At 35.4% G+C, this 15,456-nt stretch overlaps 2 protein-coding genes across 3 annotated transcripts; one reads left to right on the top strand and one right to left on the bottom strand.

Moving 5' to 3' along the window:
• Positions 1–250: 250 nt before the first annotated feature.
• gdi1 (GDP dissociation inhibitor 1) lies at positions 251–8,291 on the bottom strand. 2 transcript variants are annotated; one of them, XM_058762927.1, is made up of 11 exons: positions 8,010–8,291; positions 6,600–6,707; positions 6,272–6,371; positions 5,979–6,113; positions 5,675–5,873; positions 4,916–5,047; positions 4,713–4,812; positions 3,952–4,123; positions 3,399–3,543; positions 3,043–3,097; positions 251–2,506 (listed from the first exon to the last, which is right to left on the bottom strand). In XM_058762927.1, exons 1-11 carry the CDS (start codon positions 8,052–8,054, stop codon positions 2,354–2,356), a joined length of 1,344 nt encoding a protein of 447 aa, XP_058618910.1. In that variant the 5' UTR covers positions 8,055–8,291; the 3' UTR covers positions 251–2,353. The 2 variants fall into 2 exon arrangements, with proteins under 2 accessions (XP_058618910.1, XP_058618911.1); XM_058762928.1 differs by lacking the exons at positions 6,272–6,371; positions 8,010–8,291.
• Positions 8,292–9,398: 1,107 nt separating this feature from the next.
• On the top strand, positions 9,399–15,377 carry atp6ap1b (ATPase H+ transporting accessory protein 1b). Its single transcript, XM_058762926.1, has 10 exons — positions 9,399–9,554; positions 9,767–9,893; positions 10,961–11,035; positions 11,128–11,321; positions 11,896–11,927; positions 12,087–12,172; positions 12,366–12,610; positions 12,700–12,750; positions 13,978–14,215; positions 14,315–15,377. Exons 1-10 carry the CDS (start codon positions 9,430–9,432, stop codon positions 14,522–14,524), a joined length of 1,383 nt encoding a protein of 460 aa, XP_058618909.1. The 5' UTR covers positions 9,399–9,429; the 3' UTR covers positions 14,525–15,377.
• The last annotated feature ends 79 nt before the right edge of the window (positions 15,378–15,456 follow it).

The raw sequence follows: 15,456 nt of genomic DNA, 5'->3' as shown, positions 1-15,456 counted from the left end.
TATGTATATATATATATATATATATATATATATATATATATATATATATATATATATATATATATATATATATATATATATATATATATATATATATATATATATGCCTTCATTTAAAATAATATAATATGGGAATTGTGTAAAGTGATTATATAATATTGTATATTAGTAACGAGTATTGAATGCTTTACTTTGTCCTGTTAGGAAAGGAAATCTTTCTTCATGTGGCAATAACCAAACGTAACCAAAGAAAGATTGAGTTTCATTTTATTCATATTTATTTTTGTTGCACAAGACTGCTCAAACACAAGATGAAATTCACAACTTAAAATTGTCGAGTTTGTGTGTCAGTTTTTTTTTTGTTGTTTTTTTTTAAAGATGTTTAGTTGTTTCAACATTGAAAATGAAAGACAAAATGAAAATAAATACAGTACAAAACAGTTAATCCAAACATATATGACAATATGCTGGAGAGGTGCAAAAGATAACAAATATAGCAATGCAGCGTAATTCTATTTGATTCCAGTTATCGTTAATTCACAATCTAAATTGTGCACTATAAGGAAGAGAGTTCAAGACCTGTATGTTTCTATGTGAATCTATAAGGCCATTAGTGACTTTGGCCCAATAAAATTCAAGGATGTAATGAAACTGTCACACTCCTTGTTTTACATAAAAAATAAAGAGGGGGGAAAAAACTACAGTCAAAGGCTTTTTTTTCTCAGCAAAGGCGAGTATGGAAAACATGAGAATGCTTGTATATTCTACACTGAAAGCTGTACAGTGAGAGTTCAAACAGCACACCATTACCATCTGCTCCAGACTAGCGTCTACTATAACTATTGATGGCAATTCAATTCATTTGAAAACAAGAACAAGCATGATTAGAGATATACGTAATGGTGAAAACGACCAGTCATTGTTCAATACTAAGTTTGTCTTGTGGTTTCTAACAGCCAAGTGTAAATGCAGAGACTACATGTGTCAATCACCAATAAAACGGAAATCAAAGATGCAGACTGATTGCATGATGCAGTGAGAATCTTTACAGAACACAGGGAGAGGCATAGTGTTCATCACAATTCAAAGTTAGAGAATATATGTATTTAGTAGACTGGAGTCAGCCCGGTTTACAAAAGCCAGAATACCAACGAATATGGCTACTATCAAATACCAAAGGATCTGATACTCATTAAATTCACATTATCGTTTTCTTCTGCAGCTGTGGGGGTGAAAATTGCTTCCACATTCTTAAGACTCATTTCCCGTAAGAGACTAAGCGATCGACTCATGTTTGCACACATTTGCATTCGATAACGTCTGTCCGTATCGGTTTTCACTACAAACAAAATGATAACAGGAATGTAGAATAAGGTCATTAGAAACTGTGAGGCCATACAACGTTTTTAAGAGTTAGCACAAAGACTGTATTGTTAGTTACAAGTTAATGGCTTACAGTTCGCTTCTATACTGCATATTATACATCTCATTCAAATTTAGTTGTCCAAAAAAAAAAGAAATCCACCAATAATAATAATAATAATAAAAAAGAATGAACTTTATAAAGACCAGTGAGTTAAAAGAGCGGAAAGATCGCGAATAGGAAATGCAATGATATGAGACTGTCAGTTCAGGTTTTGATTGCTGGATCTAGCAAAGTCTGATTTACTTTTGTGCAACTTTGTGTTTTAAATATCATCAATATCATATTAGATCCTTTTTCCAGGTGTCCAACTGTAGTGTTTAATGGTGAGTGTTTAATGATCTTACTATCGGTTTGTCAGTGACACTTTCCTAAAGTACAGGAAGGCTGCTGTTCACATGAAGCTGTTAAATGTCAAAGTGACGACAGTACGCTAAACTAACAGTCTGAGGACAGTTGGGGATACTTCACGAAAGTTGATGAGGAATCGTTTTAAATCTCCTTCAATATTCGAGGAATTGTTCACATGTATGGGCTTCAGTCAAAGACGATATTCAGAGAACAGAAAGACACGTGTTTCACTTCAACAGGATATTTTGCGCAAACAATGCATACTGCTCGTGTAAGAATCTAAAATAGCATGTTGGTGAGAGCCCACTTTGTAGTGCAGAGTTGTGGAATGTGAGCGATAGAGCGTTTGTGTGTCTGTGTGCTGAACTGTAAGTATCTGAACAGAGACACCGGAGGGGTGTGGAGACATTGAGCAAAGAGCACTCTGGGAAAGATAAGGTCGGTTGAAAGAGATTTACAGCGTTGGCGATTCTGTTCTGCGTAACCTCTGAACCCAGCCAGGTAAATCCCGTTCAGCCCGCCTCATCTCTCCCTCCGTCTGATCATTGCCTCTCCACTCCTCCGTCACTTCTCCACCCCTCACTGCTCGTCCTCGCCGAAGACGTCGTTCTGTTTACGCTTCATGTTCTCAAAGTCGAAGTCACTGCCTGTCGTGCGCTTGTAGATGTCCTTGATGTCGTTACAAGTTGTTTCAAAATGAGTGGTGGCATCGTAGGACCGTGATGCAAAAATCTGAAAAAATGATAACGAAAGTGGTTATAATTTTGATTGACGCCCAACAGTGCCTTATTTAAAGAAATTACTGTGAAGCCAGTTGTTGTTAACTGAAACTATTAAAATAGTTTGTTAATTGAAATAAAGCTGAAATAAAATTAAACACAAATAATTAGATGGAAAAATTTAAAAAAAACTTTTAATAAAGATTAGAAATGTTTCCTTAATATTAAAAAAAAAATTCAAATAATTTTCGTTGACAAAGTATACTGACGTAAAGTATACTTGCTAAGTGTAAGTCTTTTATCTAATACTTATATTTAATATTATATCAGCTTAAATGAAAATTAGAAATGTTTCCTTGGAAACTAAATGAAATAAAAGCCGAGTGAGATATGATATGATATATATATATATATATACTAATTACTAAAAGAGAAATAAAATATAATAATAAAAAAGAAAAAGCACAAAATAAAAAAATAAAACAATGAAAATATAAAAACTAATTCTAAATAATCATAAATACTAAAATAGCAGAAAAATATACTGACCTGGCTCTCTGTACCATCATCTGTGGGTTCATACATGTCACTGATGGCCACAAACCTGCAAAAATGACAACAAATTTGCATTCATGTAGTATGATATATGTGTGTGTTTAATACAACATTTAGCTGTAGTCCATGAATTTAGCTGGCCAAGTGGCATTATAGACAAAAGTATGTTAGTGGTGTGGGTGTTTGTCTGGAGGGAAGTGTATTTTTTTTTTTTGTTTAAAACATACTAATACTAAATGGTTATATCTTTCTGAAGCGTGTTACTTGGTATTTACGTTATTAAAGTTCTTCACTAAAACAGAGCCAAATAAACAGGGTATAGAAAGCAGAAAAAAAGAGAGTAAACTGACTTTTGGTCAATGGGCTCGAGGAGTTCCAGAGCAGGTTCGATTTCAGCTTCAGGATCAGAGGTTTCTACAGTGGTGCTTGCAATGGCGATGTACTTCCCCTGAGCCGCCACATTATGGGCGTAGGAGATCATGCAAACATAGATATCTACAGGCAAACAAGAACAAATTGTGCATAAACTTTTCATTACATCACACTTTTGCAGCTCAGCTCATTTTTGAAATGAAAGCACGCAGCGCCCTCTAGTGGTGACTGCACACAAGTACTGATGCACACACGCTAACATGCTTCAATACATATACACACACTAATAGTGTAGGTCAGGGGTCGGCAACATTGGTCCTGGAGTGCCGCTGTCCTGTAGAGTTTAGCTCCAGCCCTAATCAAACACACCTGAACAAGCTAATCAAGGTCTTCAGAATTACTAGGGCTACAGGCAGGTGAGGTTTTTTTCAGGGTTGGAGCTAAACTCTGCAGGACATCGGCACTCCAGGACCGACGTTGCTTATCCCTGGTGTAGGTTTATCCTGCAAATTTTTATATATTGTAACTCACCGGATTTGCGGTTAACCTGGTTCTGAGGGATGATGATCTGGCAGGAATTGGCATCATTAGTGTTTTTAATGGGATGGCTGAGGACGCAGATGACCCGGATCACCTGGCCGACTTTGTGCACGCGGTCTGGGATGTAGCTAGGGTCGCAGATGAGCTGCTTGCAACGGGCAACCTGGAAAAAGCAGGATAATTGAGCCAAATCAGAAGACACCAGATCTTATGTATAAATTAGTGCTGTCAAACGATTAATCACATCCAAAATAAAAGTTTTTGTTTACATAATATATGTGTACGTACTGTATATATTTATTATGCATATATAAATACACACACATGCATGTATATATTTTGAAAATATTTACATGCATATATGTATATTCATATACGTTATATTATTTATAAATATATATAATATATAAACATAACATTTTTCTTAAATATATACATGTGTGTGTATTTATTTATACAAAATAAATATACACAGTACACACACACATTATGTAAACAAAAACTTTTATTTTGAATGCGATTAATCGTGATTAATCGTTTGACAGCACTAATATAAACCTATGCATGAAAACCACCTATTTAATCTCATGATGCATGCTTGATGAAATTAACCAAATATAATTTTTTTTAAGGAACATTTTTTAAGGAAAATCCATGCATTGTCACTTTGTAATAAATCACTTAAATTTTTAATAATTCATATACATTATTAATTTTTAGTTATGTCACACAACACTTGTCTAAAGATTTACCTCTCCCTCCGATTTCACGCCCACCACATGTCCTCCCTCCATCACTATCTCGTCCACTGGTTTGTTCAGCATGTAGGTTCCTCCATAAATTGCACTTAACCTGTAAGTTCACAAGGGAAAAGGACCGTATTTATTACACAAGGACTTTACAATGACGCTCAACACATGATTACTAGGATGATTGGGTGGAAGGAGCGGCTGACCTAGCAAACCCTTGAGGCAGCTCCCCCAGTCCGTACAGAGGGTACAGGTATGGGCTCTTCCCGTAGCGTGCCAGAGACTCACTGTAGAGTTTGATCCTATTGATGGTCTCCAGACACGGCTGCTCAAGGTAACTAGGAGGAATCCAATTCAGTACATTTACCACCAATGCAAAAGAATATGCTGTCATTTACCGGCAAGCCAAGAGAAGGACACCACATGTGAATAGATCTCTAATAGATATCACACTACTTCCTCAGCTGATTAATCACAGTGTATTAGGACGATGGTTTTATTTTACAAGTTTAAGATGTTATGTTTGAATATGCAAATTAGGCATTATCTGATTAAATATGCACTGATTTGCATAAATTTCCACAAAAGAAATCTGAACATTAGATAAAGCCGGGTTCTGTTTCATTTTGTTGACATGAATCTCTCTAAAACATCTCTTTTTATCACTCTATAAATTAGAAAATACTATCAACAGCCAGGAAAAAATCTATATAATGACATAGAAACAAACCCTCCTGTAAAAATCATTAGAATATAGATAGAAATAAAATCTGAAAGTTTGATGTATTTAAGTGCTACTGAAAAAAATTCAAACTCATTTTGAGAAAAAAACCTTTAAAGAGTGTAAAACAATGTTCTGTTTTGTTTTCCTGTAGTGTCTTGCCTTAAATGATAAGTTTTACGATGAGAGCAATGATAAGACCCTTATAAACCTTATGGGGTTTTGTAACACTAGTGACACTTACTCGTCTGTCCTGTAGAGGGCCAGGGCATGTCCCGTGAAGTCGACGACATCCTGTCCTAAATCAAACTTCTTGTACACGTCTCCCATTGTTGTGAGTTTGGGATCGACGCCTTCAAAAGTCTTGGGGTCGTTCTCATCAAAGTTGGCCACAAAAACTAGGAACTTGCGGAAACGTCTCTTCTCAAACATTCCCATTAGGTCTAAGCAACACATGTCTTGGGTCAACTAAAGGAATCTACATTAATATCAAAAACAGTCATTCTTGATTTAATCCTAGAGACAATAAAAAGCCTAGCTGGACTTACTTGAAGCCAGTGCCTCTGTCTCAGTAGAGGGCACTTTGTAGATTTTTCCTCCTTTATACACAAAGCTTCCCTCGACCACTTTGAAGTCAAGATATCTGGTCACTTCAGTGTATAGAAGCATCTTAACTAACTGACCTTAAGGAAGAAAACAATGACAAAATGCAGTGGTACATTATTATTCTGAATATTTTACAAAATGACAGACTTGCATGAATTAAAGGACAACAATCTAATCCAAAAACATGTTTTGAGCAATATTATCACACCAACTATCATGTTACTTAAGTTTTTACCATTGGCCATTAAAAATTTAGGAATAAGATCCACATTCCAGTCTCTTCCCCGGCCCATTGACTCTGGGGGGCTGTCTGAAATCCCAAATCTCTTATAGAGCTGAGAGAAAAGCATGTAAAATGTGAGTGCATGCGTAAATGTTTAAAAAAATGTATTTTATATTAATATAAACATTAATATAAAAATAAAATATTAATTTGTTAAAATACATGGCTACAAATAGCAACATTTATTCTTGCAATTAGGCTACACAGTTACAGTAAACGTGCAATATCAAGCAGACATGAGATTGGAGTAGTGACAGCGGTAAATGTAAAGCATCCTCACCTCCTCCAGGGGTGTGATGGAGGAACTTTCACCACCGTAGTATGGATTTCTGTCCATATGCAAAACTTTCTTCCCATTCACAGACATGATCCCAGAGAGAATACATTCCTACACAAATAAACATCATTTAGTTGAAATAATCGGTCATGGATATAAATTTCTGTTCATCTGTTGACATGGCAGCGGGTATCTATCCATTGCCTTGACTTCCGTGTTAAACACTGGGATGGATGCGAGTCACCCCACCCAACTAGTGATGGAAAGTCCGAATCATTTCCGCGAATCGGTTCTTTTGAACAGTTAATGGAGCGCTTCGAAAACGAATTCTTCTGATTCGTCTACGTCATTCTGATATCCTAGCGTGGCTATTAAATGTTTTGAAGTTTGATTAACAGCTGTGTTTATTGTAATTTTGTGTGTTGTTGCAGCCATGACATAAAACAGTAATAATTTAGAATCTAAATATAATTTGCAGTTACATTAAACAATATTATAATTTGTTTACATCTTAGCTTAAGTTTTACATTCAACTGTTCGTGTTTGAAAACGTCCATATAATTAAGTCGTAAATACATTTCCAGAAGGTATTTATAAAACTTCTACTATTCGGCTATAATGAGTCAACGACCGAAGAACCCCTCAGATCGATTCACTGAAAAGATCCGACTCTCACGAATCGAACATCGCTACACCCAACCCACATTATGAGCCGCAGCCCAGATCAGCCACTATCCTCCATGAGGAAAATAGAGGAAACGTTTGATAAAACACTTTTTAAATTAAAAAAAAATGTTTTTATTATTATTATTAACAATACAGTTTTTTGCACACGTGTAACCATTGTCAAGCTCCCACATTTGTAAAATTGGGCTCTTTAGATTATAACAATTAAAAAAATAAATACTCACTAAACCCAGAATTACAGGCAAACGGTGAACTAACATCACTTGCGTACAACACAGCTTTTATGTTGGCAAACCATAAAAGGCAAAATATCCGCCATAAATACATATATTTCCCCTACTTCGACGCCCGAGCAAACGGGATACCTGATGCCACTCCTTAGAACCAGACACTGGGAGAAGAATCATTCATTACTTTTTAATAACCGCTTTCATGCCAATATAACGATGCAGCCTCAATGGCTTTGAAAATTCGGCGGAAGGTGGATTTGGGATGGATTGCACTCGTATTTATGCAGAAATTGCGAGAAATGCTGGCTCAGTAACGTTACACAGACACAGTACAGTACTGGTCCAAAGGATGCGTCAGCAATAGGCCGTCGGGTTCAATCTAACGCAAAGCATCTATTCGTACAGCCTCGTCTATAAGCATCCGAGCATCCATCGGCAATATCTTAATCTGTTTCCAAAGCGAGCGAATCATCAGTGACCCGAACGCGTTACTCACTGTGAGTCCGGTGCCCAATACGATAACATCATATTCCTCATCCATGTTGTATTACAGTGGATCTCCCGTCTTTATCCAAATTTCCGCTGCAAAGAAATCTGCAAAACGGTGTTGATGCAACAAAATATTTATGCAGAACCAGTCTGTTGTCCTATTAGTGGCAAAAACGACCTCTTTGGAAACAATTATCGCTCAAATAATTTGATACGTATCACGATTGATCACTGACTGTGGTGCGACCGGCGAGAACAACCAAAGATGGCCCGGACCGCAGCACGAGCTCCAGCGGTGCGGAGACATTCGCGAAATAATATAGTGCACCTCTCTAAACCGAGATGATCAAAACTGCTGTGAATGTCATCAACCAAGAGTTACAATTCAGCCTTAAATATAGATGCTTTAAAAATATCAACTATAATTCACCTCCTGGGTATGTAATCTTATTGAATACATTTGACTTCGCTCGGTGGCACTTTCATTTCCCCATTTTACAGCTGAATGGCACAGGGCGCAGTCACAGTACCAGATATCCCTCCGCCGACAACACTGTGGATGATGAAGCCTCTCTTAATAATGCGTGAATTAACGTGGTGATGATTACGATGTTCAAACGAATTTTACTACAACATGCTCAAAATTATATACGATCTGATAGTAATTTTAAAACGCTTGATTAAAATGCGATCATATGATCATCATCACTGCCTGTCAATATTTAAACCCAATAAAGTGGTCCTGAAATTACCATTGCATTCCAGTGTTTACAGACAAACGCTAACTTTACATTGAGTACTAAAAAACGGATTATCTCTATGTAGTCTAAAGCAAAGGTATAGTTTCTGATGAACAATTCAATATTTTATACTGATACATTTGGATTCTGCAGGTAGCATAAAGGAGACAAACGAGAGTTAAATTGTTAAACTGGACTTAAAATCAAACGATATTTTATCAAATGTTTCTGTCTCTACAGGATAGTGCGTGAAACTTTATTATATTTTATAATGTGGCCACTGTAGTAATGTATTTTACAATACAGCGTTTCTATCTGAAGACAGACAGACAGACAGACAGACAGACAGACAGATAGATAGATAGATAGATAGATAGATAGATAGATAGATAGATAGATAGATAGATCCAAATTGAACGAAAGTTCCAAATCGAATTTAAATCTAAAAGTTCATTTTTAAACGTTTGTAATCATTATGGCTGAGTTTTAAATTAAGGATGTTTAACAGCGGCTGGTCTAGCAAATAACGCAAATGTAGTTCGTTCATATGATGGACAGCGTCGCATCTCGCGCATGCGCGCTGCTCAGAGAACGCGAACGAATCGAGTCAGAAGAGAATCACATGATTGAAGAAAAAACAGTCACATGATCATCAGCTATCTGCTATTCACGTGACTGTCCTGCAGAATGACGGAAGTGGGAATGCGGCGTAGTAGTCTCTCAACAATGGCCTTCACCTCGGTTTTATTATTTATCTGCTCGATTTATAGCTGTTATGCTCAAGTGCCTCTGCTCATGTGGACCAGTGATGGGTACGTCACACGTCTTTCTCTTGAATATTGTTTTCAGATTAACTTCTTCAGTAACTCCAGAACAATGCTTTTCTTATATGTTCAGGCAGCTAAAACAGCTAACAGTGACATTCAAAAGCGATTGGTAGAGGTTCATTACAGTGGACAAGGTTTCAAGTCAGCCTGATTTTGTTGAGGGGGTCGCGAACTGAATGATATCTTTGTCAATACAGGTCCAACATGCCACATCTGGCTCAACCAGCAGCTGGTCAGACAGTGTCTGGTGGGCAGCTGGCGTCTTATCTGAAATCTGCCTTGTCCACTGCTCCACACAATGTGCTGATCTTCCTACAGGATAAGGTAAAATGCGGGGTAAAATAATGCCCCCCACAGTGCATTCTTGTGTTTTTATCTGTTATTTAGCATTTTAGACATTTGATTAGTCTTATGATACAATATTGTCTAGTTATATGACCATTTAAATTGTTTGAAATATGTGAAACAATGAACAACGTGCTGCAGGATAGAAAAATGTCGTCATGGAAGTAATAATGCCCTTTAAAATCAATTCCATATATTGTGCTTTAATAAAGTTTATTTCTGACATTGGTGAAAACCTTTACAATGCAGTAGGAATGTATTGTACAATGTGGAACTATTAGTGAAGTAGTTTCCTCCTCTCACACTGGTATTTTTACTCTCGTAGTTACTGGACTTGTCAGTATAGTGTGACTTTGAGCCACAGTCTTACTTCCCCATCTATCTTCCCTTGGACATACCAGGATTTCATTACCCTTGTACAATTCTGATCATCTGCAGACTGATATGACAAGATTTCTTTTGCTTTGTTGCAAAATTAAACATCAGAGATGTGAAAGATTTTATGCAAGTGTGATTGGTAGATATTAACAATGTATATGTGATCTGAATTAGTGTTGTTATTGAAAACTGAAACCACATAAACCGTTTTCAGCAACTGAAATAAAACTTGAAAATGAAAATGATGAAAATCTTATTTATTTCAGTTAGTTGCCATGGCAGCATTTCTAGTTAAGTATTAAAATTGAATTCAAAACTGAAAATATCAAAATAAAATCTTATTTAAAATGTTAATAAATAGTATAATAGTATAAACATAACACTAAAATAACATAGATCTATGTTATGCAACACCATAGGGTTATTATAATTAACTGAAATTAAAAATAAAATAATAATAAAAAAAATTGTTGCTTGAAAAAATAAACGTAAATGAAACTAAAATAAAATGTACTAAAACCAAAATTTTAAATAAATATTAAAACTTTACATAAAATTAAAATGAAAACTGAAAATATAAAAACAAATTCAAAATATTATTAAAAAATAAATATCATCTCATTGATACTAATATAACCAACCTTTTGCCTGCTCTCCCTACTTTATAGCTAAGTATGGAAGACTTCACTATGTACGGTGGAGTGTTTGGCAACAAGCAAGACAGTGCCTTTTTGAATGTGGAGGTGGGTGTGCTCTGATTTTTTTTATTCTGGAGGGATAGCACAACTAGATTTCTCTCAGCATTCTCATCAACATTTCTCTCTCGGTATTCAAGTCAGCACTTCAGACGTCCTCCAGTCCCCTGGTGTTGCCAGCCCTGGACTGGTCTGCATCACATTCCATCCTGGAACTCTTCCAGGGAGAGCTGGGTATCCCAGCAGTCCAGATCGACCCCAGCACCCTGAAGGAAATCAAGCTGAACACCGCACAGCCTTCACTACTGGCTGTCCATCTCCCTTACACTGCTGGGTAAGATGTCCTGTAATGTTATTTATATTATACAGTGTCTTACAAAAAGGGTTCAGATTCTTTTCATCTGAGTAACTTTCTGCAACACAGAAACTAAAATATAGCATTTTCAGCTGTTTCAAAGAATACATTCTAATACAAAACAAAGTCATACCAAAGTGATACATTTTGTTTCAGAGCTTTTAAATAAAACAACCACAGCACAGTATTTCAGTAAAATGAAGGAATTGATTAATGTCTGAATGCTTTCGCAAGGCACTCTGACTTTCAGTAATAATGTTAAAAATGTAAAAACCTCCCTTTTATTACTGTTGATATTGTTAAAACCTAAAAATAATTTATTTATAGAAATAAAGCTGAAATGAAGTATAAATATTAGAGGAAAATGGAAGCATAAAAAAACCTTGGCAAAAATAACTGAAAGCTAATGAAAATGACAAAAGAGTACAACACAATTACTAAAAGAATAACACAAAAAATGTACAAATAAAAGGTAGTTTAAATGTTAATAAATACTATAATAGTATATAAATAATACAAAAATAACTCTGTTTTTGCTTTGTTTGAATGTCAGGGATCAGACAAAGGAATTGCTTTTGAAAAATGGTGAGTAATTACTTACTTTTTTTTTTTTATCAGGTTTGATAATGATTTTAGTATAATGATTGTGTATTGCTTTTTATGGTTTGATTCTTTTTAAACCGATGCCATGTGTTTGTCAGTGTTGTGCTTTACTGTAGTATATAAGATTTCTTTTCTGATTAGATGCGATCATTGGAGAGGTCCTCGACATGTTGAAATCTCAGGATGTGCCTTACATTGCTGTATACACCGGCCTGAAGCCTTCTAGAGTAAGTCTTCACTTTTTCCTTACATTTACATGAATGCATTTCGCAGATGCTTTTATCCAAATAAGGAAAATAAGAAGGACAAAATTAGTATGTACTGCACACATTATGTTCCTTTTCATTTGACACAAATTCACAACAGCTTTGATGAAACCCTGAACAAAAATGTCTTTTGTCATTTATCCTTCTTTTGTAGGTCATTGAGGAGACCCCAGTAATGGCAGGGCATTTTGTGGGTCGATCACTACTTCAGGCACCGTCAGAGTCATCTGTGAAACCTCCACTTGTCGTCAACAACACAGCGGGGCAGCCCTGCATCCTGCTGTGGGCCGACACTCTCCTCGCTATTCACTCTGGGAACCAGGTTGATCTGGCAGAAAACATTTTTAGTGGTTCTGCTAACGTCACGGCTGGTTCTGTTTGCAATGAAACACTGTCAAGGTCAGAATCATAATCAAGCAGAAACCAGTATACATTTCCATATTTGTCAATGCTTTTCTCTTGAAAGTATAAAACATTTTGTTTTTCAGACTCGTCCTTAATTACCGAAATGTTCTGAATTTGCAATCCCTCCGGCTTATGTGAGTATTCAACACAAAATCCTTCATTGATATGCATTATTTGTAGTGCTGTCAAATGATTAATCGCATCCAAAATAAGTGTTTGTTTACATAATATGTGTGTGTGCATGTATATATTTTAGAAAAATGTATTTATAATGTAATGTAAATTATATGAATATAAATATAGACATGTAAATATTTTCAAAATATATACTGTATATGTGTGTATTTATATATACATAATAAATGTACACAGAACACACACACATTATGCAAACAAAAACTTTTATTTTGGATGCGGTTAATCATTTGAGAGCACTAATTATTTGTGATTTTGAAGAACAGTTTTGAAAAAACCCTGCATTTTAACATGCATTTATAATAGGTGTGTGACATTACACTTATGTCAAGATTCGGATCAATACACAATACTGATCGCACGATACAATATTCTCACAATACTTTGAACAGATGGAGGTATTTTATTTTTTAATTAATAAACATTGATCCCCCATGTACAGACCAATAGCGACCCCAAAATAGAAATATTCTTGACTCTGCTTATCCTGAAAACAAAACAAAAAAGCCCCCAAAAATTTGTTAAACACATATACTTGCACGCTGTCCCTGACTATATGCATTTAAATAGTTTTAAGTGTTGTATTTTATTACATAATGTATTTTATCTTTACTTTAATTCATTAGAATGATTTCTTAAGGATCATGTGACACTGAAGATTGGAGTAAAGGCTGCTGAAAATTCAGCATCACAGGAATAAATTACATTTTGAAATATAAAATAACAAAACAGTTTTTTAAAACTGTAATATTTCATAATTTTACTGTTTTTATTGTATTTTTATAGAAAAAAATGCAGCTTTGTTGAAGATGAGACTTAAAATAAATATTTAAAAAAATGTAATGATTTAAAAGCTTTAACAAATAGTGTATACATGATAGAGTATCTCACAGAAGTGAGTACACCCCTCGCATTTTTGTAAATATTTTATTATATCTTTTCATGTGGCAACACTGAAGAAATGACACTTTGCTACAATGTAAAGTAGTGAGTGTACAGCTTGTATAACAGTGTACATTTGTGTTGCCACATGAAAAGATATAATAAAATATTTACAAAAATGTGAGGGGTGTACTCACTTCTGTGAGATACTGTATATATGGTTGTATTTTTTTGTATTATAGCAATATATTGTCACACCCTTAATTTGCGATATTTCCCCAAAGCTTCTCTATGCGCAAGATCTTTTTTCCTGTATCTGCTCGCAACTGGTCAGTGATGGAGCAGGTGGTGCTGGAGTATGACGGGCAGAGGGCCATCTTTAATGCCAGCGGTGGGATCTACTCTCCTGCAGAGTATTCTTTCCATTGCCAGAGCGTGAGCAGCGCTCAGAGCCCCCTGCTGGTGCCCCACAGCGCTACAGACAACGCTAACCAATGGACGCTGTCCTTCACAGATTTTCAGGTACTACATCAGTGTGCTGTTTTGGACTGGTAGTGTTAAACGAGACTCATATACAGTATACCACAAAAACTCCACATTGATGCATCATGTTTCCCACAGATCCAGGGCTTCAGTGTTACTGGTGAAGACTTCTCGTATGCCAGCGACTGTGCAGGATTCTTCACTCCAGGGATTTGGATGGGCCTGCTGACCTCTCTGCTCATGGTGTTCATTCTTACCTACGGCCTGCACATGATCATGCAGCTTCGCACCATGGACCGCTTTGATGATCCAAAAGGCCCAGCGATTTCAGTGCCTCAGAGTGAGTGATTTGAGACAAAAACAACCAAAAACTGTCATGTTGTCAAAATTTGTAAAAATATTCTTGATTTTTATGTATGTCAAAACTGATGTGGTTAGTAATTTACGGATCTAGCATGAGTATTTGAGTGTTTTTAAGAGTATGTATATTCAAAGGCAAATCATATTTTTCAAATTTATTTTGATGTCTTGTAGAAAGTGGTGAAATTATTTTCATCTCTCCCTTATTACATTTGTAATTATTTAATTAACACTTTACAATAGGGTTCTATACATTAAATGCACTAGCTAACATGAACCAGTGAACACTTCTTTTAGAGCGCATATATATATATATATATATATATATATATATATATGAAGGAACATAGGTTAACACTGAATATTATATGCATTTCATATTTGTAAATTAACATTGGTCTAGATTAATAAATGCTGCAAAAAGTTGTTCATTGACATTTATTCATGATACCTAATGCATTAAATTGAACCTACACATTTCAGTGCACATGCATGTTTCTCTGTCTAGTGCTAAACTGAATGCAATAACATTTTTGGCACGTTTTGCATTAGAACATCTTGTGCTGTTATTTTTTTGGACTACTGTTATTTATCTTGTCTTATAAATCTTGTGGTTTGTTTCTCGTATTGTACTGGATTTGTATGTTTCTGTAGTTGTACATTTAAAAGTTGCCAATATTTAATTATGCCAAATGTACAATTTAAGTGCCTAAGATGGACCAGTCACTGCATGGAGAATGAAAAGTGCTAAATTAAAATGCAAGTCATTGTGCTAAATTATGATTTATTGGTTATTAGACTGACTAATAAACGTGCCTATTATTCATGTGTTTTCAATGGATATGTTTGAATTAATTTGAGATGCCCAAAATTGTGTAAAAATACAAAGATTGAATGCTTTATAGAAGACATAAATCTTT

This window comes from Onychostoma macrolepis, chromosome 23, assembly GCF_012432095.1.
Source record: "Onychostoma macrolepis isolate SWU-2019 chromosome 23, ASM1243209v1, whole genome shotgun sequence".
NCBI lineage: Eukaryota > Metazoa > Chordata > Actinopteri > Cypriniformes > Cyprinidae > Onychostoma > Onychostoma macrolepis.
Note: the sequence above shows the minus strand (reverse complement) of the source record. Positions and strands in the feature narration are given on the sequence as shown.

Bases quoted from the DNA above. Each gene is read 5' to 3' on its own strand.
- gdi1 (XM_058762927.1), bottom strand. From the start codon at position 8,054: ATGGATGAGGAATATGATGTTATCGTATTGGGCACCGGACTCACA. The intron at 5,874-5,978 runs GTAAGTCCAGCT...TGTGTTGCTTAG, and splicing joins GACAGAGGCACTGGCTTCAA to ACCTAATGGGAATGTTTGAG. The intron at 5,048-5,674 runs GTAAGTGTCACT...GATTCCTCCTAG, and splicing joins GCCCTCTACAGGACAGACGA to TTACCTTGAGCAGCCGTGTC.
- atp6ap1b (XM_058762926.1), top strand. From the start codon at position 9,430: ATGACGGAAGTGGGAATGCGGCGTAGTAGTCTCTCAACAATGGCCTTC. The intron at 11,928-12,086 runs GTGAGTAATTAC...TTTTCTGATTAG, and splicing joins GGAATTGCTTTTGAAAAATG to ATGCGATCATTGGAGAGGTC. The intron at 12,751-13,977 runs GTGAGTATTCAA...ATTTCCCCAAAG, and splicing joins TTGCAATCCCTCCGGCTTAT to CTTCTCTATGCGCAAGATCT.